A 23,915-nucleotide genomic window follows, 5' to 3' on the forward strand; every position below is an offset into this window, starting at 1 on the left:
ATTTTTATTTATTTTTTTTTAATATTCTTTTTTTAGAGATAAATGTTAAAAGCTTTATGCATTATATAGGAATTTTCCTAAATTTATTTTAAATTTATGACCAAAAAACAAATTTTATGTAGATTTTTGTTTCAAAATAAAGGTCGTTAGGTACATGAAACCCGATAACTCTTTTATTACTTGTTATAAAACAGAAACAAATGCATAAACTTAATCTAATATACATATAAATAACTAGAAAAAAATTTCATCTCAATAGGATGAAAACAAAGTCGACTGGAACATTTTGAATACGTGAAACATAACAAAATTTCAATTTTGAGAAAAAAAGCTTTTTGTGTAAGAAAAGGGGCGTGGCTTCATAATGTGAAAACGAAACTACCCTATAACTTCTCAAAAAATGACGAAATTTAAAAAAAAAAATTCAGTTGAAAAAGCAATGAAACAAGTGTCTAAATATGTCAAAAAAAAAACCGAAATTTTTATCAATTTTTGGCAATATAAAGGACCACTGTAGCCTTAAACACTTGTTCCGTTCTTGACTGCCCTAAACACATAAGAAAAACTTTATTAAATTAGTGAATCATCACTAAGCTGAAGAAGTATAGTACTTATTTATAAATAGAATAGTGAACTAACATTATTGGCTTTTTGGTGGTGAAAACTATGATGAGCTATCAGTGGAGGAAAAAGTGGGGGAAGGGGAAATATTGTTTTTTGGGGGCATCAGGGGATGAAGTCCTGAAAATGATTTTTATGATAAAATATTTTAAATATTTTAGGACCCAAAAAAAGTTTTACAATTTAAGATAAATATAATTAGTTAACAGAGCATAAATTTGCATAGTTTAAATGAAAATGTAATTTATTATACAGGGTGAGTAGCCAGTTTTTCAATCAAAAAATAAGCACCTTTTAAGTACTTTTCATGCACTCAAAAAATATTTTTAATCACCTTCCAAAAAAAATCATTATTAGGATCTGTGCAGTAATAAAAGTTATTTTTTCTATCATTTAAAGTACTTAATTTATAAACATGAAACCAATAAGATTCAATAACATTTTCAAAAACTTAACATAATCATGATGATATAGCTAGTTTCTGATAAATTTTGCACAGAAAATTGTGAAACTAATGCAATTTTTGTAATTTAGAACAACAATCGATATGGCAAAGAAAAAATCTGCCTTTAAAAGATAAAAAATTAAGCATTTTTAACAAACACCGAATAAAAAAGGCATCTTTAAGCGCTTTTAAAAAAAGTAAATAAAAAATAAGCACATTTAAGCACTTTTTAAAAATGCTACGCAACCTGTAATACATAATAGGCATTAAAATATGATTTAATCATAAACAGATATTCAGTCAAATTGATTTCAAACTTATAATATAAATAAAGAAAGAAGATTCTATAATATTCAATAATACCGACTGATAATTTAACATAGTTCGATATTAATCAATTGAAATAGCTAATTAATAAATATGTATATTGATTCGAACCAACAATATTAAAGAAAAGAAATAAATCAAATAACTCTCAATAATAAAAAATCATTTAGCAGAATGAATTGCTTTCTTGATATTATACATTGTTATTATAGGCAGAATTTAAAGAAATTCATAACAAATATTTCTTTTTTCCTTTGAATTCTCAACAAAAAAGAAATAATCAAAAGTATTTTACAATCCATAGCTTTAAAACATAGTATACAAAGCTCAATCAAATTATTTCTTTTTTTTTTTTCTTTTCACTTTTCCAATTACAGTTAAGAAAAATTGATGCAAAGGGATGAGGTTTAAATATACCACACCTCAGGGATGTGATTGACAAAAACACAAAAAAGAGGAAGTTTATAACTATAGCATTAAACATGCAAAAGAAAAAATGATATGAATTCAATAGCCAATCTGATAATGATTACATTATTATCTATTCAAATAAATATAAATAAATGGTAATTATGTTCTTAAATAAAATCTTGATTAAAATAATTTTTTTTTAATAATTTAGATAACTTTGAGTAATTATGCATAAGCAGGATTTTATGTATCACATCATTTTAAAAAACATTTCTTTAATGGTCAAAGGACCTTTATGGACTTTCTCATCAGTTCTTTGTTTTTTCGATGGTCTTTTATTAACATGACTGATCTGTAGACTGCGTTTTGCAGACTTTTGATCATCAGTGTTGATAGGACAAGAAAGTTCATTTCTCACACAATTTTTAGAGGCCTTAGATTAAGAATCGCGATGTTGGATTTCAAAATCGCGTGAATAAGAATCGCGATGCTTGATTTTAAAATCGCGTGAAAAAGAATCGCGATGCCGGATTTTAAAATCGCGTGAATAAGGCGATATCGGATTTTAAAATTGCGATGTTGGATTTTAAGATTGCGTGAATAAGAATCGCGATGTTCGATTTTAAAATAGGGTGAATAAGAATCGCGATGTTGGATTTTTAGAGTGTGTGAATAAGAATCGCGATGTTCGATTTTAAAATAGGATGAATAAGAATCGCGATGTTGGATTTTAAAATCGCGTGAATAAGAACCACAATGTTTGATTTTAAAATTGCATGAATAAGAATTGCGATGTTCAATATTAAAATAGCGTGAATAAGAATCACGATATTGAATTTTAAAATCAAGTGAATAAGAATCACGATATTGGATTTTAAAAGCACGAAAATACAAATCGCGGTATTGAATTTTTAAATCGCGTAAATAAGAATCACGATGCATAATTTTTAGAGTCCGTGAATACTTATCGCAACGAGTAATGTTTAAACCGCGTATAAATACGAAAATCGATGTTTGATATTACAACCGCGTGATAACAAATCGCAATATTGAAATTTAAAAATATATATGAATACGAATCGCGACATTGGATTTTAAACTAGCGGGAATATGAATCGTGATATTGGGTTTTAAAAACGTTTAAATACAAATCGCGATATTGAATTTTTAAATTGCGTGAATGGGAATTGCGAGTAATAATTTTTAAATCGTGTAAAAACGAATCAACAAGTAACTTTTAAATCAGTAAAATGCGAAAATCGATGATTTACATAAAAATCATCTAAATAAGAATCGCAATTTTAGCAGATTCTGGCCCAGTTCCTAACATTTAAAATTCTGTAAATCAGCCAATCAAAAGAAATCAAATATCAGCGAACGAAACTACTTAAGACTTAATTTTTTTCCCTTCCAAACTATAGCGGAAGTCGGGGTTGTCAAGGCAACGGCGTACATGCCGAAATTCTACTCATTTTCTTCTGAAGATCATTTTCTCAGGAGGCTACTGCAGGGGGGGGGGAGTTCATCGCAAGTCCGACTATATCATCCGTTCATTCGACTCCCCAAAAGTTTTTGGAACATGGTCGGAAATTTTAAAAAAGTCTTTCATCCCTGAAAAGATAAGAGAGTAGTGGAGTAGGAGACGGCATTGTTTTACCCCAGCCAGCAGATTGACATGAGAAGAAAGGTTTATTGGGGGCTTCAATATTTTCGCTCCGCAGAAGAAAAAAATTTTCAACAAAATGTCATTTACTGCAGAAAATTTTTTTCCGCACCGAAATTTATGAAAAAAGAGCGGAAGATATGGAAAAATCTGAAAAAAGCGGATCCGTGGAAGAATCACCTCCCTGACACCTACATATGACTTAAAATTTTACAATTAATGACTTTTAAACTGAAATTAATCATTAATTCCAGATAGGCCAGAAAAGATAGAGATGATAAAGATAGGCCAGAAAAAATCTGAAAGAACAAAAGTTAAGTTGTCTTAGGAGTACATATTTATACATTATTAGTATTTTTATAATTTTAAATCTTAGGTATAAAGTGATAATTAATGATATGTGAAATAGTTAAAATTTTAGCTTTCATTTAAGAAAAATAACGATTGCAATGAAGCTTATAAAGTTAGATATGAAAACTTACCTTAAAATGATAATCTAATTTTACAAGAAAAGGAAAACTAACTGCTTGCAGAATTTTTTTCTCATTTAAGGTGTGTTCTACTTGTTTTAGCTTCACAACCTAAAAAAATATAATCACAAGAATTAACTGCTTGATCTTGAGTGATTAAAAATGTCAAATTTCAGTTAGGTGTTCTGTTTATAAAGCTAGAGCAAGAAAAAAAATCAAGTGAATGGTAAGTTGTTTTCTTTAAAATTCAATGAATTAATTATACAAAATTTTGTGAGTTTTGAGGACAAAGATAAATATCAGTCCATAACATTAAAACTGAAGAATAAGAAGAGTTGTAAGTTGCTTGCATGATTTAAGATCGTGGTATAATAGAAACAAACACAAAATTTATTAGTATGCCTATGATAGCAAAAAAAGACACTAAAACAAAAGTATTTCAGAAAAGTGCTTAGTGAGAAAAGTTTAAATCCCTGATATTGATAGTTGTAATAATTTCTTTTTTTTCTTTAAATTGCGGAAACTTCAAAAAATTAATTAACTAATGCCATTATCAAAATTTTAAGCAATTTGGCAGGAATTAAGGTGGCAATGATTTTACTAATGCGTGAATACAGTAATACTTATGTTTACTCAGTATTACAAAACTTTAAGCAAATGATTTGGCTGAGAAAATGAACAAATTTTTATAGTGATATCAGGAAAGGTGATGAACTTGAGAAGTGCAACAGTACAACACAACATAAATTTATTTCTAACTTTCAAAGTTCTAAAAAGGCTTGAAGTAGAAATAAACTTAGGAAGTAAATAAAATCCAATTTTTAAAATATGGCATTAGGCTTGTTTGTAAATCTATAAAAATATTCTTTTTTTACATCAATGAAAAGAAAAAATACATATGCAGTCTTAGTAGTGGTTTGTATTAATTTCGACTATAAATTAATTAAATATAAAATATTAACCTACTTTCTGTTTATCAAGAATTTTCATTGCAAAGTAGTCTTTAGATGATTTGTGCTGTACAAGCATTACTCGACCAAAGGAACCGGTTCCTAATGTTTTGATTCGATCAAAATCTTCTAAACTGGCAGTATTCTAAGGAGAGAAAAAAACAAATTATACTTTTATACATTAAATAAGAGTCAAAGTTTTATACAATTAAAGGAAATAAAATATTTCAACAGTTTTATTCCAACATAATGAAAATCCATAAAAGAAAACTGATTTACCATAGTAACATAATATAAATAACATACAAAGCTTACTCAAGAAATAAAAATTGTTCTGCCTCAACATTTAAAAAAATAGGTTTCTTGAGAAGTATAAAATTTAATTTGAAAAAATTAATAAATGAACAAAAGATAGTGTTTCTACTGGTCCAAGATCATTAAATCTCCCTTGAACTACTATAAAATAATAATCACCAGTCAGTGGGACAACCAAAGCGCCTGTCATCAATCGATTGAAGAACGGCAGCAAGTTAAATCAGTTGGAATAGTATGATAACGGTAGAAGTGCAATGGAATATTTCCCTGTAGCACTTTTGTGACAAATCTTTGTAATTTTTTATTTTTGAAGGTTTATATTTATCATAGAACAATTTAATTAATTAAAAAAAAAAACTTGATGATACATTGAATATAAAAAAAAGGATATTCTGTATGAGAAAAAATAAGTAAATTTAAGTACTTCAGAACCAGTAGCTGAAAATTACAAATGGCTTACAGTTTGAAGCGGGAAATAAAATATATTGTACAATATGCATAATTACTTTAATGGTGTGTATTTTTCTGAATTTTGCTTGGATAATAGCTGTTATTTTGAGCATTTTTTTTTAAATACAAGACCAATCTAGTATTTTATTCAATTGTTCAATCAATATGATATAAATAATCAAGTTTCAGTCAAAAACTAATAAATATGATGTTATGATGAAGCATTAAAATGATTTCAAGTGACGCACAAATAAATTTAACGTTAAATTTCAAGTGGACCAGACTTTTTTTAAAAAAAATAATAAATTTCTAAGGCTGGTAGTAAGTGCAACAAATCGGAAGACCAACGTTTATTGCAATGGTCACAAGTTAGTGCAACTGAGGTGACAAGAATCCATTAATTAAAAATTGCATTATATTTTAGAAAATTAACCAAAAGTATACTCTCGTTCAAAAAAGATAGTAATGTTTTTGGCTACAATTTTAAGACTATGACTGCACATCTTCATTTTAACAATTTCACTCTAGTATACACACATACGCATTCATTTTCACTCCAATTTGGAGTATAGGGCTTCTATCATAGCTTTCCATCTCACTCCAGTTAAGGCCAAATATTTTGTCTTTCTCCATGTCTTAGCAATTGCTTTCAATTTGCTTACAATCATTCTGCTCCAAGTATTTTTTAGGTCTTTCTCTTTTTCTATTGCCCTGAAAGTTTCAATCAAAAACTTCGTTCATTTTAAATTTTTTAGGTTACGAAGAGCAAGTTCCATTTAAGTTTCTTAATTTCCAGATCAAGTGGTTTTATTTTGCTTTTTTAAGGATTTCAGCAATTTTAATGTTATGAAACCCCTTAATACACAAGATTCTTCTTAAACAACTGTTAATGAATTTTTTTTCATGTTATTTTTATTACAGTGCCATGTTTCTGATCCATATAGTAGGACAGATTTAGCATTAGTATTGAAAATTCTAATTTTTGTTGAATTGTTTTTCCAACAGCTGTTCCTTTGTTGTTAATTATACTTCCAAGATACATAAAACAGCTTACCTCATCTAGTTTATTGTTTTCTAAGAATCTGACATTTGTTTAGGATAAATTTTCAAAACTTCAGTTTTATTTTGGTTGATAATAAGCCCCATTTTCTTTGTCTCTACATTTAAAATGTACGTGTTTGTTTGCATGTCTTGAAGGGTGTTGGCCAGTAAGTATAAGTAGGGCTGCAGGTTTGTCGCGGAGCGAATTTCCGCGAAATTGTCATCTTTTTCCCTAAAATCCGCGAATTTACAATACGCTGTACCAAAATTTTGTTCATTTAAATAAAAGTATTAATATTGCTTGAAATTCAAAGAAATACTTTTGTTGTGTATTTTTAAGCCTTTTTTATTATTTGTGCAATTTCTGTCTTTTGCATCATTTATATAATAAATTTTTTTTATGTTTAGAATTTGTGTAATTTTCAAAATTTCCCGCGATTTTTCCGCGAATTTGGAGTCTTTTTTCCCGCGACAAACTTGCAGCCCTAAGTATAAGTCATCTGCAAAATCAAGATTAGATTATTCAGCAAGGTTCCATCTTCACCCCGTTTATTCTCTGATACTCTTTTCATAATCCAGTCGATAGAAATAAAAAGATTGTTGGAGAAAGTACACAACCTCGTCTAACACCAGAATCAATCTTGAAAGATTATGACAGTTGGCAGGCATGGGTAACTCATATATTGTAATTTATACATAAATTAAATAAGTATACAGGAGTTAAAGGATATGTGGTTGATCATGCATGATTTGGCATGCATTTTCTTCAAATGAGTAATCAGATGTCACTTTCATCCAACAATTATAAATCAGCACATTATAGAGAAATAGTAGAACCTTACACTAGTGTAAAATTCTTGCTATATTGACTAAAACTACAACACATTGCTATATTGACTAAAGACTTTTACTTCTCAGGAATGTCAGGACTTTTACGATCTTTAAATATCATCAATAATATCTCTAAATATCAATAATCATGCTGAATTCATTTTTTTTTTACCTTACACACATGCACTTCTAGTTTTTTGAATCATCATATGTGTTGAATAAAAACGCATGATAAAAGTAAAAATATTAGAGTCAATGTATATTAATCGATTTACATGAAATATATATGGACAGAAATTGTTTGATCATTATAGCCAAATAGCAAATATAAAGGAATTATTAAAGCACTGCAGCAATAGATTAAAAAAAAAAACTTGTTAAGAGCCAATTTTCCTCTTTTACGCATAAAGAAAATGGGTAATTGGGTTTTAAAAAAATTAAGAAGGAAAGAGATTATTCAATGCTCACAAACAAAAACAAAAAATTTAACATTAATTTGAAGTATTATATTGGTTACTTACTTTACTTGGATTGTTCCACTTTTCTTCAAAATCCTTCTTTGCTTCTTCTAGAAACATTTGTACTGGAAAAATAAAACAAAAACAAATTTATAATCAAGTAAATTATAAGCAGAACAGTTGAACACCATCAGTTTGTTTAATACTTCTTAACATGAATCTATCTAAATTCACTTACAACAATGATAACTCAAATCTAAAATTCTTAAGCTTTATTTAATTTAGTACACAGGGTGAGTCCAAAAAGTAATGTCACTGGTTTCATTGTGAAGCTTATACACATAGGTAGGAGACAAAGATGTGAAGGAGATCAAAAATCTTCACCAATGAAAATGCAACATGTGCAACTAGATTTTTTTTAAAACTCAGACTATGGTTTGGGCGTTTAATGGAACAGATAATAAAAAAGTCTCAGTCAGACATCATAGGTAATTGTAAAACTTCACTATTACAACAGACCTCGTCACTCTGCCTTCTTTGTTTCCTGCTTTCTTACCGATTTAAAGATGTCAATGGTTCTCCAGCAGCCTAAAAGTTCTGACACGGTTCCCACAGATTTCTTGTTATAACACTTGAAAACTCTGATGAAAGAATATAATTTTAGGACTAATGAAAAAGACAGAAGGTTTGTACTTAAATTCTAAAGAACGTTCTAGAAAAAGGTTGATTGTGAAGCATTTGATGCCTGGAGATCTCACTGGAAGCTATTTACAAATGCACATGGAGATTAAGACTTTTTAATGTGTTGTACGGGGCCGGGATAGCCTAGTCGGTAGGGCGCTGGGCCCATATCCGAGAGTTCGAACCCTGCCTGCCGAAGACTCCCCGTGTTGTAAAGTGACTGATGCACGTTAAATCTGTTGAGTCGCAAAAGTCCTCCGTGTTCCCATAACAAATCAATACTTCTGGGGGTACTGGATTGGAGATCGATTGTTTTCTGATTCAGGTCGAAATTACGATCTGTGGATGTATGAACGGGTCCGCCCTATAAACGGATGCGACGTATGGCAGAAGTTGAATTCTTGGCTATAGATGGCGCCACTGGAAAACAAGAACAATCGCACCCCCTGCNAAAAAAAATGGGTGAGAATTTCTCACCCTTTCTCAAAAACAGGGTGAGATTTCAAAAAGTTAAGTGAGATTTCTAAAAACTAAAAAAACACAAAAACTCTTAAAAAAATCATTTCGTTAATTATAATACATTTTTTAACGTCTTCTATTTTTTAAAGCATTGAATATTTTTGGTGCATCATCATAGAAGATTTTGCCTTTACAAGGTATTTGTCCATCTTACATTAGCACATAAAAATTTTGAACGTCTCACATGAAGAAACCTTACCTATGGTAAACACGTGGTTACAGAGAAATGCGTTCTGAAAGGGATTCCGTGGTTGAGTTCTGTTGTTCGAAAAGGTTCTGAACAATGCTGGTAAATAGGGAAGCTAGATAACGGGGCAGATGTTGAAAATAATGAAAGATCCAGGAAGAAAAGTGAAACGAATTTAATTCTAAATGGCGCAATTCAAAGTTTTTTTCGAAATGTGAGAATTTTGAAATAGATTTTATAGAATGCGCGAATTTCTAGTGGTAATAATTTTTTAATGCGAGAAAAGAAAACAATATGCAAGATTCTCGCGCTGTAGTGAAAACACTGGTCAACAACAACGTGTAGTACAGATTGGAACAATAGATATTTTCAAATCTAGTCGGTGACATTACTTTTGGACCCATGTATCTTAATTTTAACAAGGTTTCACTTTTCATGGAGATGACTGAATGTTTGTTAAATACTATTAGTTTTGAAATTATAAATGAAGACACATGAAGAATATGGAGTCTCTACTTCTGCCCAATTATCAAAATAATACTCAGTAAAATCTATTATATTACACTTCGTTATCAAAGATTGAAGGGCAGACTATGTATTCGTGCAAATCTTACTTTTGAAATTAAAACTTATGAAAATATAAGGGTTGAATTTGATATTTGCTTTTATCACACTGTCAAAAACCTATCATAAGTAAACACAAGTTACGAAATTATCAAAAAACATAAATTTTTGCTAATTGTAAATATCTAATAAAAACATGAACCTTTTGATTCAGTAATTGGCTTTTTACTCCATAAGTTTCAATTTTTATAGTTTAGTGCTAATAGTGCCATATAGTATTTTTTTAAAATTACTAATTGCTTAAAATTCCAACCACTTTTAGTCATCATAGTTTATTAAATTCTATTTAAGAAAAAATATTTAGCCCTAACAAATCAAATTTTGACAGAGGAACACAATCCAGATTTCTATTTCAATGTGTGCTAATATAACTTCAACATGATCATAGAAATTTTTTTTTTATGTTAAAACATAATGGTTCTTTTCAGGATGTATTCCTTTATGATGGTAAACATTACTTTTTACGAATATATATAAGCAAACACACATATTAGAGCTCGAAAGCGGTAAAAATATTTTAACCAAAGTACAAACAGCAACCATGCGTCTTCATTCTGTTTGGAATGAACTCTGCTGCTGCTTATATCGCTCTTGCTCTTTACCTGTTTCTATCTTTACTATGCTAAAGTAAATAATTGACTTATTATTTATAAGATAAGAAAATTTATTTCAGTTAAAGATAATAATTTAATCAATGGGTCAGTTCTCTGGCACAGAGTTTTTGGAGTCCGCTTAAAACGGCTCTGATGATGCTGTTCAAAAACAAACATTTAATTGGTTTTCATCTTAAGAAAAGAGTGGAGATATTCTTTCCTTTTCTTTTTGTTATAAATAGACAATTTTATGAGGAATTCAAATGTTTTGAAAACAAACTTTATTTTAATGCAAAATGTTTTCAACGTTGCACTGACAATATTTTTTGGCATACTTTATTATCGAAATAAAAATTCATATAAAACAATCAAACCATATTCAGTAAGAATGTTTTCTAAGTTTGTAAAAATTGTTGAGTTGTATTTTATTATTCTTTAAGATTTTAACTTGTTTTTTGCAGGTTTCTGAAAGATATCTTTAAAATATTGATAAAAAATTTGTATTAAAGAATAATGACATGAGAAAATTATGAATTGTATCAATCAAAAATTCAACACTAAATGACTAACAATCATTAACGGTAAACTTTTCAAAAGTGGAAGAAATTTGGAGTGGCTCCAAAAACGATGTCTTGGAACAGACCCACTGTTAATAAATTAAAAAGAAAGTTGAGAAAGAAATTTAACCAATGTAAGGAAGAAAACAGTGTAATCGATTTGAAAATAAAGTATTAAAAATACTTATATATGTAAGAGAGAAAAAAACATGCTACACTGATTTAATTATTTACTAACTACAAATCGTTTTTTTTTAACCGAATTTATAGATGAAGCTATACAGTTCATTGTCAAAATATTGTCTTATGCCATATTTCAATAAAAAAGAAAAATTATAAGTCTAGTTAAGTTGTTGAGACTCTATGTGTTAGGCAATTGCTATTTTACAAAGTCTACTTCACCCCTTGAGAGAAAATGAAGTTTATTATTTTTATTTTGGCTTTGTTTCTTACTGATAAATTTTGCCCCTATTTCTCTTTTTACTATATATATATGATTAGAACATCAATAAATTAACATCAATATAATAGGAAAGTCTATTTGAAGAGAGGTGTATTGAGCACACTGCTGGCAGCAGCCTCTTGCTAACATTAAATAATAGAGATAGTAATTATTAACAATGTATTTCAATACAATTTCCTATAATATAAAAAAATGTATTGCATATTACATTTCATAACACTTTATACTGAAGAATTTCCCATGAATTATGCCCAATATTGATAGAACGAGAAAAATATATCTGTTTCCACTATACAAATAAAATCGTAAAAAAATATTTTATAGTGACTTGTTTTATGTATATTAAGTTATAGATAAAGTTAAATAATTAAGTAAAGAAATTTTCTTTTAGGATAAGTTTATATATGTAACTATCAAAAACTTACTTTACAGAAAAATTTATAGGATATAACAACTAGTAACAAAAATGCTTAGTACATTAAATATAATATGATAAAAGTAATTTAAATTAAGAAATATTTCTCAACTCAGTAAAACTATAAAGATAGAAAAAAGGAAATATAATTTTTTTTTTTAATTCCATCCTTAAATATACCTTAATAGTAGAATCAAAATCACTTTTGAATTCAAGCTCAAAGTTTTTTACTATAAAATAAGGTGTATTTAATTTCAACAGTTACAAAAATCTTGTTATTAGAGTATATTTGACATGGAGCAAGCATGCTTTACAGTTCTTACAACAATTTTGGGACTACCTACCTTATGTATCTTTTATTATTGAGACACTATTACAAAGCACTTCATAACACTATTCAGGATGACATGACGGTGGGAAGATATGGTATCCAAGATATTTTAATATTATCAAAGCGTAAATGAGCTTTTCTTTTTAAAACATATATATATTTTTATGTAAAATAAACACATAGTAGTGTCTTGATTAAATTTATAAATTAGGTGAAATGAATAGTATGAAGGATTTGTTAATTACTTGAACAAAAGTTGGTTTTATTGATGCAAAAACAAACCAAAACATTAAGATAAATAGCATCCTTTAAATTATATAAATCACATGGATATATATAATATATAGCTCCAAAAAAAGCAAATTTTTACATGTTGCCACATTTTCCTGTTACTATATGACAATTGGTTTTACAAGAGGTAATACAGAATTGATATAATACAGAATACTAAAAATAGAACTGAAGTTTCATTTTGACTTTATAGCAGTATAAATCTTTTTTTAATGCATATTATAATTAAATTTATGCTTTAAGTAGCTTTCCTGGCACCTGAAAGTTATTGAATTCTAAGTTGTATTCTAAATGTTTTGCACTTCTGGAATGTCCACAGTTGCAAAGACAACAAAATTAAATGTGTCAATTTGCTGCAACATTTGAACATTTACATTACTGCTTGAAACATTTAATCTGATCATTGTCTTGACTTTTTTTTGTGATTGACAACTCTTTTGCAGGCTTGAAATAGGACAATATATTTCACCACAACCAAGAATATTGCGCTGGTCAATGTTTCAGGATATCTCTTATAATTTGAAACATTATTTTAGCATATTTACTATCTAGTAAGTAAACTCTCAGAGAAAATTGAACTTTTTTAAAAAGTCAGTTGTCTCTCTCTCTCCTTTAAAAAAAAACAAAACATATTGATAAACATGAATACCTTAACCATGCACCATACTTCTATACAATAAATTAATGGAAAACCTATTTATATTGCAGCGAAAGTAAACTTGTGGTATTTAGAAATAATTTTGGTGCTAAGAGTTTAAAAAGTCATTGGGTTTCTCATTTTATTATTGGCTGCAATAATTGGCTCATTGCTCTGAGCTATTTAGTACTAAAATTTTAAATAAATTTTATTTTTCATGTAAAATTTTACTACAGTCAAGTTCACTTAAATTTAGAGAACAGAAATGAGTGTTGATTTTTTGATGCAGCTTTAATAATTTTAGAAATGAATAAAAAAAAATAAAAAAAAGGGAAAGGAAATTTAAATATGTAATAATGTGTTATTTAATCGAATTATGTTTCAAATAATCAGAGATTTCTTTTAGTTACTACTTTAATTTCAAGAAAATAAGTAGTGACTATAAGAGAATTTTAAATTCCTAACAAACTAGAGATGATATAGAAATTGCTGACAAATTTAATTTATTGAAAAGCCAATAAATAATTATACAGAAAAATTTTCAGAAAATTAATCATTCTTTTATGAAAGATATTTTTTTCTACTTGTAATTTTTTAATGTAAAAAGTTCTTTTCAAAGAATTTTTTGATTTTTGAAAAAGGGGATTCATACATATAAACACGAGGGTTGTCCATAAAATGAAGTTCCCAACGAATTTTCACAAAGAAAAACATGTTTACTGGCATTGAATAATACATGTTTGGAAAGCTTAGACTACCCTCTATTTTTGTGGCATAATCGCCGTTTAGATCAATGCATTTTTGCATGCGGTGTACCATCTTCTTTATGCCTGAGTCGTAGAACTCTGCCGTTGCTCTGCGAAGATAGCTTAAAACCTCTTCTTTCAGCTCTTCTTCAGTTGTGAAATGCGTCCCTCCCCAAGCGTTTCTTCAATTCAGGGAAGAGATGGTAATCACTGGGGGTCAAGTCTGGGCTGTAAGGGGTGTGTGTGACAGTATTCCATCCAATCTGTTGATGAGATCAGTTGTGACACGGGCGGTCATGGGTGCAAGTTGGAAAAAATGCCAAGACAGAAAATTTTTTGACTGAAATACCTAACATACACAATACCCCCTCGACATATGCAAACTATCAAAGAAAGCTTTATCATAATACATCAAGTTTAAATACTGTACAAAAAATATTTATTCATCTGTCTTTTGATAAAATAACAACAGGACATAAGAAAGTAGACCAATAATGTAGACCTAAAAAATATTTTTAAGGACAGAAAAAAAAATTTCCGATTTCCGTCTTCGAGTCAGTCTTGTTTCCGTCTTACTTCCGTCCGCGGACATTTTCGAAAGACGGAAATCCGTCCTGAGGACGGAAGATTTGCACCCATGCGGGTGGTGTGCGGACTAGCGTTGTACTGATGGAGACGCACTCTATTTGCGAGCATGCCTCTCCTCTCGCTTTGAATCGAGCGGCGAAGGTTCTTCAACGTCTGACAGTAGCAATCCGCATTAATTGTTGTGCCGATAGGCAGGAATTCGCACAACAACAGCCCTTCCCTGTCCCAAAAGACACTCGCCATCACTTTGCCAGCAGACAGAATTTGCTTTAACTTCTTCGGCGAGCCTGGATGTTTCCACTGACGGGATTGTTCTTTTGTTTCTGGTGTCATGTAGTGGACCCTGGTATCGTCTCTAGTGACGACAGAGTCAAAAAATTCCTCGCTATCGGTTTCGTAGGCATGAAGAAATTCGCGGGCTGCTTCCACACGTTACCGTTTGTTGTCATCCGTCAGCATTTTCGGGACCCACTTACACAAACCTAGGCATATCCTATGCGGTTTCTCAAAATGTTGTGAATGCAGGACTTGCTGACATCAGGGATCATCTCGCTGAGGTCCCGAACCGTCACCCTTCGATCAATCAGCATTGCTTCTTCCACTTTCGCAATTGTTTCGTCCAAAAACGATGGCCGGCCAGACCATTGTTAGTCATGGACGTCCGTCTTTGAATTCTCTGCACCATTATGTTGCACACTCATACACTCATCTCCGTACACTTCACACAATTGGGAATGAATGTCCACCGGAGGAACGTTTTTCGCACACACAAAACAAATCACAGTGTAATTCGCACCTGGCGTGAAATACAAATGGAAGCTCCATCATGTCCGCTCGCCGGGACGGGAACTGGGTGAAAGGGAGCCAAGCTACACATCAGTCTCGCCAAATCCCGCTTAACAGCGCCTAGTGTCCGCAGCTCCTCGGGAACCTTATTTTATGGACAACCATCGTATATAATTTTTTTTTCAAGAGTTAGGAGATGCTACAAAAATCAGGGAGTTTCTCTAAAAATAGGATCATCCAATCGAATCTTGTTTTAATAATTTTGTTTTACCTTTTAAGCACTTTAAAAGAATTTCAGAAAAAAATTGTGAGTGAAAATGAATGTCTTAGATAGTAATAGTCTAATTATCATGTAGATAGCAGTAATAAATATAATTTCATAGGTTAGACAGCATATTGTATTGAATGGTTCAACATTAATAGCAGAGTAAATTGTCAAAACTATAATTTGGATATTAAGTATGTAGGTAAATCATAATGTACGATTGCAATTTTGTAAGTAAAGTATATATGATAGTAAAATCTGTTTAATAGTAATGATAGTAAAATCCGTATAGTAAACTGAGTTGAAGTTAGATCCAATTAGCAAGGATTATCAGACAAGAGTGCAAACACCTCATGTAATTTTTTAATCACAATATATATTTAAATATTAATTATACCACTATCTATTAGAAATATGAATTTTTTATAATGAAAACATTTGAAAGTAAAACAATCAAACTTGTAGTATAAGGCAACTGAAAAATTAACTTTATTCACATTTGCAAAGAAACAGAATGTAAACAGTATTCAATGCAGTCAAGTATGAAGCACAGAAGCAAGATAAAATGTATACCACAACAATGTGGAAAAATCAGGTCAAAACAAATAGTTAAAAAAAAAAAAAAAACAACTAGGTGAAGTAATGAATCTTAAATCTTCTTAAAGGAAACCACAATGTCTACTTTGGAAGTTCTGTTAATATGAACTCTGATAAGGGATTTGCTATTCTAAGAGAATATAAGTGAATGTGATTAAATTTAGCCTATTAGCAATAAATTTACACATAATAAGTTAAAGGGCAATGATAGAAACTAAACACTTCTACAGTAATAAAATGAAAATAACAAATAATTAAGCATTAAAGACATTAAAGTTAACGTGACATGTGATTTTCAAATCAAAGAAACCTGACATATTAAACTAAGATGAAATCCATATACACAGATTCATATTTCAGAGAAAAAAAAGCCACAAAAATTCCCAACTGTAAGATAAGGTTAACCAGACTGGTTAGAAATTGAATTAACTGAGCTAATAAGTAAGAAACATACTTTCTACTAAAATTTTGTTTAAAGTTACCGATGGCCTATTTTGTTCATATGTGCCTATTTTCAATATAAATGCAATAAAAATGTAAAAAAATATTTTCAAATCAGTTTTTTTGTTATGTTTTGTAAGAAGTATTGTGTTCTGTTTCTAAAATAAAAAATACAAAAAAAAATTTTTAATCAATTTTTGTTAAAACAATTGGTTTGGTATTAACATACACTTTTATTAACCAAGAAACTCATCTTTAATGATATTTAAATTAGTGATAGTATTAGAAAAATTAAAGTCATTTCAAAGAAAATATTTGTATTTAGTTTACAACAGTTAATCATACTTCTATAAAATGTTAAGCCAGCAAACAGAAATAATAAAAACAGAATTACATTTAATAATTTGCTGAACACAAATTTAGTATTGAAGTAATACACAAACAGTATACTTTTCTGTAATTATGTTTGAATTTTATTCATTATGATCAACTTTAAATAATACAAATGCAATTCTTTATTTTTAATTTTGTATTTATTTAATATTCATATTAATTTAGTTAAAATAATTCAGTTTAAGTACTGCTCAAGAGTAAAATATGTTGTCCATACACCAGTTATTTCAGCTTGATTTTTAAGAAAGCAATGAAAAACAAGGATTTATAAAACTACAATATTTATAAATAGTTTTAAGGTTACCGTAAATTTAAATAAGTGTGTCGAACATAAATCTGTGTTACATGGCACTAGATACCCTGTAAAATTGACCGGGTCTGAGTAATAACTAGGTAATGAAAATCTGACCTATAGTAGGGCTGGTATCCAGTTTATTCCTAGAATTAATATGTATTTTTATAAATCGTAGGTTTTTGTCCTGACATCTTAAGGTAAAATAAAATTGTGAAAATAACGAATATCAGGTACTTTGTTTAAAAATCAAACAAGCTTCAGACTTTAAATTTGAAAAGTTTTCATTAAATTCTCCAACTCCATCTGCCTGAAGTATAAAAGCATTTGATTTGTTACATGATGTGTGTGGTCATTCCTGACAGATCAGGTTTTAACATGAGAGGAAAATAAAAATCAGATTGGAATGTTACATCTGTAACTTTCAGAAATAGAAATTTTTCTGAAAGGGCAGCACTTTTTGTAGTCATAAGAATATAAGGAAGGTGCATTAAATCTGAACAATAGCAATTCTTACATTAGTGAAAAGGAATAAGTACAAAATCAAAAGCAAGTCTTCTGTTAGAAAAGACATAAGAAATAGCAGAAGATTATAAAATAAGAATATTTTTCAGTATTTGAAAACCATTGTATCATAATGAAGGGAGAAAATAACATTGGATTTTTAAAAAAAAATTTTTACAGGTATTTATTGCTTTAGAGAATATCAGAATATTGTGCGGCGGATAACATTAATTCAATACAAGTTCATTTGAAACATGAAATACTATTGTAGCGAGAGTTCACTATATTTAGGAGTAAGTAATCGAGATCAAAGGGCATGCGGTGCACCCCACAAACTACACCTAGAATGAACCCAACATATTCAGCAGCATGAGCAAGTTCTTACATAAGTAATAGATTAAACGTAAATATCTTGATCTTTCCAAAAAATAAGTAAAAGACATAATTTAAACCTTTTGCTTTAATTCTAAAAATAAGTGCATAATTTCTAATTTTTTACAGCAAAATGTGTGCTACTTAAACATTAAAAAATACTTCTTCCCTCTAATCGAACAGAATATAAGTATACATAACAATTGGGTTCAGAAAAATAAAACTAAAAGCTTTTGTTCAGCAACATAAATTGAAAACATGCTATTTTTTTCCTTATATCTGAACATAATTGCATGAGTGGTGGACAGCAAATCTTTTTTCTAAATTATAGTGGGTTAAAGTGCCAGTATTCACGTACTTGTCTTACACTGTGTTTCTGTAGATAACTGTTTCTTGTCTGGAGGCATGTCAAACTGTGTATTGTTGTTCCCTACTAGAAACGAAACTTGTTATTGAAACAAATAGAAACATAACTTAAAGAAAAGCTACCACTCTTGGAAAAAAATACATACAATTTTTTTTTTAAATAACGAAGAAATGCCATATCTGGTGACAACAAAGCACAAAAAAAAAAAAAAACATAAACCTTAAAATATAAAAATATAGTTCAGTTTATTACATAAAATTTATTTTTGGAACTGCAACAAGCAGGTGTTTTTGCTATCAAATCTAAGTGTTCTGTGTGTAAAGGGGAAGTTAAAATATTTTGTTCCCAGGTATTAATTTAGAACAAAACTGTGTCAATTTCTAATAAACCAACATTGCATAGTTTTTTTTTTTTTAATTTCAAAAACCGACATTTGTTTAGAAACATAGAGAGGGTGAGAAGAAAGAGCAAGAAATATACATAAGGTAAAAAGAAACTTGCCCAGAAGTTCAAGTTGTCTCTGAAAAATAGACAAGACATAATTTTACATTTTATGATGTAGCAATGTTAAGCACAAACTGTTATTTTCAGGCAGCCTCAAACTCTAATTAAACCTGGTTTGCCCTATGCAGGGAAAAGGATTTTTCTACTCAACACATGATTGCTAGAGGAATAGATACGCCAAATTTAAATAGAATCGGATGAACTTCTTTCCTGCCTACCTAGTTTGAGGATTGACTGAAATGTACACAATGAAGAAAGCTCCACCTATCACACATAATCTATTATTAGAATCAACAAGTTTGAGGGAAGATATTTTACGATTACATGAAATGAAATGTTGAAAGTTTCATTACATAGGATGTGAATTCAACAATTAAATTAAATTAAAAATTTAATAAAAAATATTCCACCTTAAAACTAAATAGACTTAAAAAGCATTGATGAGGTGAAAGTGTTAATGAAAGAGCCCTCATGTGAAGATTATTTTTAAAAGAAATTTTCCGCAATTAAAATTTATTTTTTCTAATATAGAAGTGGGAATTAGAAAGTGATTTATTTACTAGTAATCAGGAGCAAAGTGAAATGATCTGTAACATTAACAATTTATACTACCATGAAGTTTTCAATAAATACCCAGTTAAGGCTCGATATAATGACCCCTGTTGGTCAAACATAAATGAATGTGCAGATGTGCAAAATAGTGGAAAAGTTAGTTTAGAGCCCCATGGCAGAATCACGGCAACATTGTCGCAGAATGTTACAGAGTTCTTGCAGAAAGAATTGTTGCAGAAAGTAAAAAAATTTAGATTTCTTTTCTACAAAAATGTTCTACATTTTTTCCCAATAAAATTATTTTTAAAAGATCTCTTTTTCGCACATCGAAGGGGAAAGAAATGTTCGTAATTTTTCCAATCTCATTTGAGAAAAATAAAGAATATTGAAGCAAAAAACTTCTTCTCTGTAGAAATGTCTGAAACACACATTCACAATTATATTCAAAAGACGCATTTTGCACGCATCAGAGGGGAAGTAATGCTTGATTTTTTAATTCTTATTCGGGAAAAATAAAAATGAAAATATTTTCGTTTTCTTTTACAGATTTTACGATTTTTAATTATTTTTTTATGTGATGAAGAATTACGAAATGCGACAAAAAGAAATAATTAGTGTGTTTTCCTCTTGCAAAATGTGATAATATCACCCATGAAATTGGAATAAAAAAATATTACATATTCATTTTTTAAAAAAATACATACAATTTTATTATATCCAAATAGTTTTTTTTCTTTTCTCTTGTAAATGAAACATTTCTGCTACTTTAAATTTAATTAATAACATGAATATTAGTTATTATTAAAAGTATCTTGCAGAAAGATATTAGTGCTGGAGAAGTTTGTCGCAGAAAGCACAAAAAAATTCTGCCGCAGGGGTTTAGAGAATCAAGGAACTGGCCACAACAACCTTAACATTAGCTCGAACTTGATTTTAATTAAAATTATGGCTCTAAAAATTTCTTAGAAATTTTATATCAAATGGCTTTTTCACAATGGAAGCTTACTTTTTCAAAGTACACAAAAATGTATAACACTTGAAAAGATTTTCTTAGGGGAAAAAAAAATTAAATTTTAACAGCAAATGGGTCTTAGCTTCATAGTGGGCGGAGGAAAACAAATCAACATAAAAAAAATAATAAATAAATAAATAGGCAGGATATTTTTTAAACAATATACATATAACAGACTACTTTCAAAAACAGCAAAAGTGTAATTTAAAAAAGTTTGCTCTATTTAAGTGAAAAAAGGACATTTTATTGCAAAAGAACCATAGGGTATGGTATTTTTTAAATTTCATAATTACTTTTCTCAGAACAGAAAAATAACAGTTACCAATATAATTTATTAATGGAGAACTGAACTACATTTATAATAGTTTGAAATCAACATATAGAAATTTTTTTTAGTACTGATGGATTAAAAAAATAAGCAGCATCAATTAGTTATTATTTCCTAAAATCAATATTTAATTAAAATTTGTAATGAAGTTCCAGATTTCTGTAATCATATTTTAAAGTAGGGAATTCGAATATGCTGCTTAACATTTTTCAACAAAATTAATTAACTTAGTGGATGATCCCTCAATTTACCATTTAAAAAAATCTATGAATGATTGTCGGACATTTCCAAATATAAGCCCATCCATGTATAAGCAGGAGTGTACGATTTTAATTTGGAAATTCACCCCTAATTTAAAACTCTCATATAAGCCGATGTAACAAAATAAGGCATGCTACACTTGGAAATAAAAATGTGCCCTCTCTCTTTTGATAAGGTAGATCTAATAACAGTTGTACAGTGGGTAAAAGAAGCATAGACCTTCTAAATTCATAATTAGAAGATTAAAAAGCAGTATTCTTTTAACAATATTTTCTTCATGTGTTTCTTTTTTCAATTTTTATATAAAGGCATTCCTTTTCAACTACTATTTTATGTATTTTTATGTTTTGTATACACATTTCACTATATTTACAATTGACAAAAAGAGAAGTATTTTTGCTGGAATTTTTTAAAGTTATTTTATCCCATTATAAGATGACCACCAAACTTTTTTCAAAACTTTTCTAAAACTTCTCGGGATATATTTCGAAATATACGGTATTTTACTACATTTCAAACCAGGTGAAAGTCAGGAATCAATAATAGAGGAACTCCACCCAAAAATATTTTATTACAACAATTGCGGAACAAATATGCAACAAATAATTATAGAAATATATGGCTTCTGAATTTATCATCAATTCATATCAAGTTTAAATAACTTACTTTTTCAAAATTCAATTTTAAAGGAACTATAAGACAGATTTCATTCAAATTTTGTATTTTGCCATATCAAATTAAATTTTTTTAAATGATGTTTACATTTTTATATCTTACAATTCAAAATTTTTCCACTATTATTCAATAAAATAAATAGTTGTTAATTTTTTTTTTCTTCAATTTCCTTAAAAAAATTCCTGAGATAACAAAATATGCAAGAAGTAAAATTAACATTAAGGGATTAAAAATAAAATTCACAAGGATTTTCTGAGAATTTTATTCTTGTTAAAGCAGTTGCATCCAAACATAAAAATTGCCAAATCTAAGTTTGCTGTACTACGACCTATCCTTATTTTATGCGTAGATAAAACACCACATGTGCATGTAGTATGTGCTATTTATGAAAATGTGAATTTACAATTAAAATCACACAGTTGTTTGCCTGATATTACAGTTGATTTACTTGACATAGAATTACTAAATATAGCCACTTGTGGTAATTGCTCAAGTGATTGTATGAAAAATATGAGTGAAAAACTTAAGAATTTTTCTTTTTAAGCAGTTTGTAAAAACAATTTTTTATCATTAGTTACAAGAGCCTGTAAAGTGGTATCAGTGGAACAAAAATAACAGTAGCAAAGAATGTGCGATTTTTTAATTGAGGCACAGTGTCCGATGTAATTGATCAGTTTGAGGACCAATTAGAAAAATTTATATTACACTGCTAGGAAAAATCAACATAATCTGAGTATTTATTTTAAGCAGCTTAGGCAGAATCCTATTAAGTGTGTTTTACAAGTAAACTTTAGTGAGAACTTAATAATCTTCACTCAATACACTCACTTCACACTTTCTCAAATAATTATTTCTTCAATAAAAGATGTCTCATATGTCAGATTTTATAGTAGTGCTGTGAACTCTAACTTTAAACAAACGAGTATCACTTTTGACAGTGATATTTCCTCTTAACTATTTGTCAAATTTGTTACATTTCATGTGCTCTCTGTTATGATGCATTATTTGGACTAAATAAAATGTGTTTGCAATTTTAAATCTCTTATGATAATTTATTTTACTTTGAAATGTGATATATTTTTAAAAATTATAGCAGTTCATGTCAAAAATGTGGGATTTAATTTATCCCCTCTGTTACATATACTTTTAAATAACTTGCATGAGGCTTTTCTACTCTTTTATGCCAATTAATTAAACATTGCACCTTAAAGTAGGATATTCTTGCAGAATTTCGTGTTTAAGATTTAGTGATGATCCTATCATAATTTCAGTTCCTTTGATCATAGTTAAGTAATTTTTTCTGCTCTTTACATATGGTTTTTCAAATTCTGACATTTTTTATAAAATATTATTACTTTTGAAGTTGTTTATCATTTTTTATCTTTTTTCACATAGTTTTCTAAATTTTGATATTTATAATAGGATATCATTAAGACAGGCAAATTTTGATTTTGAGTACCGTATATTCCGGCGCATGACGCGCACCCGTAATTTCTAATAACTTATTTTAAATTTTAAGATATACTCTTCGTATAACACGCACGAAAATTTGGATTGTACATGTGCAATATCTCGTCTAGTATCTATAGAAAACCAGAAAGCCTTTTAGTGTGGGACATGTCTTGGTCCCACCTTACAGATAATAAATTTTTTGAAAAAATGTAACACCGATATGGCAGTTATTCCGGGCGGATTGACACCATTTCTTCAGCCATTGGATGTCTGCTTAAACAAACCATTTAAAGCCAATTTAAAAAAACAGTGGAACACTTGGATGTTGGAGGGCGAGAAAACCTTTACAAAAGGAGGACATATGCGCCATGCAAGTTTGGAAACAGTGTGCGAATGGATATTAAAAGCATGGGATGAAACTAAGCCTGAGATGGTTAGAAAATCATTAAAAAAAATGTAGCATTTCAAATAATCTGGACGGATCAGAAGATGACTGTTTA

General features: G+C 29.1%; 1 protein-coding gene across 33 annotated transcripts in view; it reads right to left on the reverse strand.

Moving 5' to 3' along the window:
• The window catches only part of LOC107456224 (cAMP-dependent protein kinase catalytic subunit 1), a 428,744-nt gene that overhangs the window by 28,977 nt on the left and 375,852 nt on the right, over nucleotides 1-23,915 (reverse strand). For 14 of the 33 annotated variants that reach the window (XM_071187753.1, XM_016074037.3, XM_071187750.1 and 11 more), the window contains 4 exons: nucleotides 18,623-18,697; nucleotides 8,046-8,107; nucleotides 4,904-5,032; nucleotides 3,950-4,048 (listed from right to left, as the gene is read on the reverse strand). In XM_071187753.1, the coding sequence (XP_071043854.1) occupies nucleotides 3,950-4,048; nucleotides 4,904-5,032; nucleotides 8,046-8,107; nucleotides 18,623-18,697 (365 nt within the window). The remainder of the gene's footprint in view (nucleotides 1-3,949; nucleotides 4,049-4,903; nucleotides 5,033-8,045; nucleotides 8,108-18,622; nucleotides 18,698-23,915) is intronic. The other 19 variants (XM_071187758.1, XM_071187757.1, XM_071187756.1 and 16 more) reach the window with 4 other exon arrangements.

Source organism: Parasteatoda tepidariorum, chromosome X1, assembly GCF_043381705.1.
Source record: "Parasteatoda tepidariorum isolate YZ-2023 chromosome X1, CAS_Ptep_4.0, whole genome shotgun sequence".
NCBI lineage: Eukaryota > Metazoa > Arthropoda > Arachnida > Araneae > Theridiidae > Parasteatoda > Parasteatoda tepidariorum.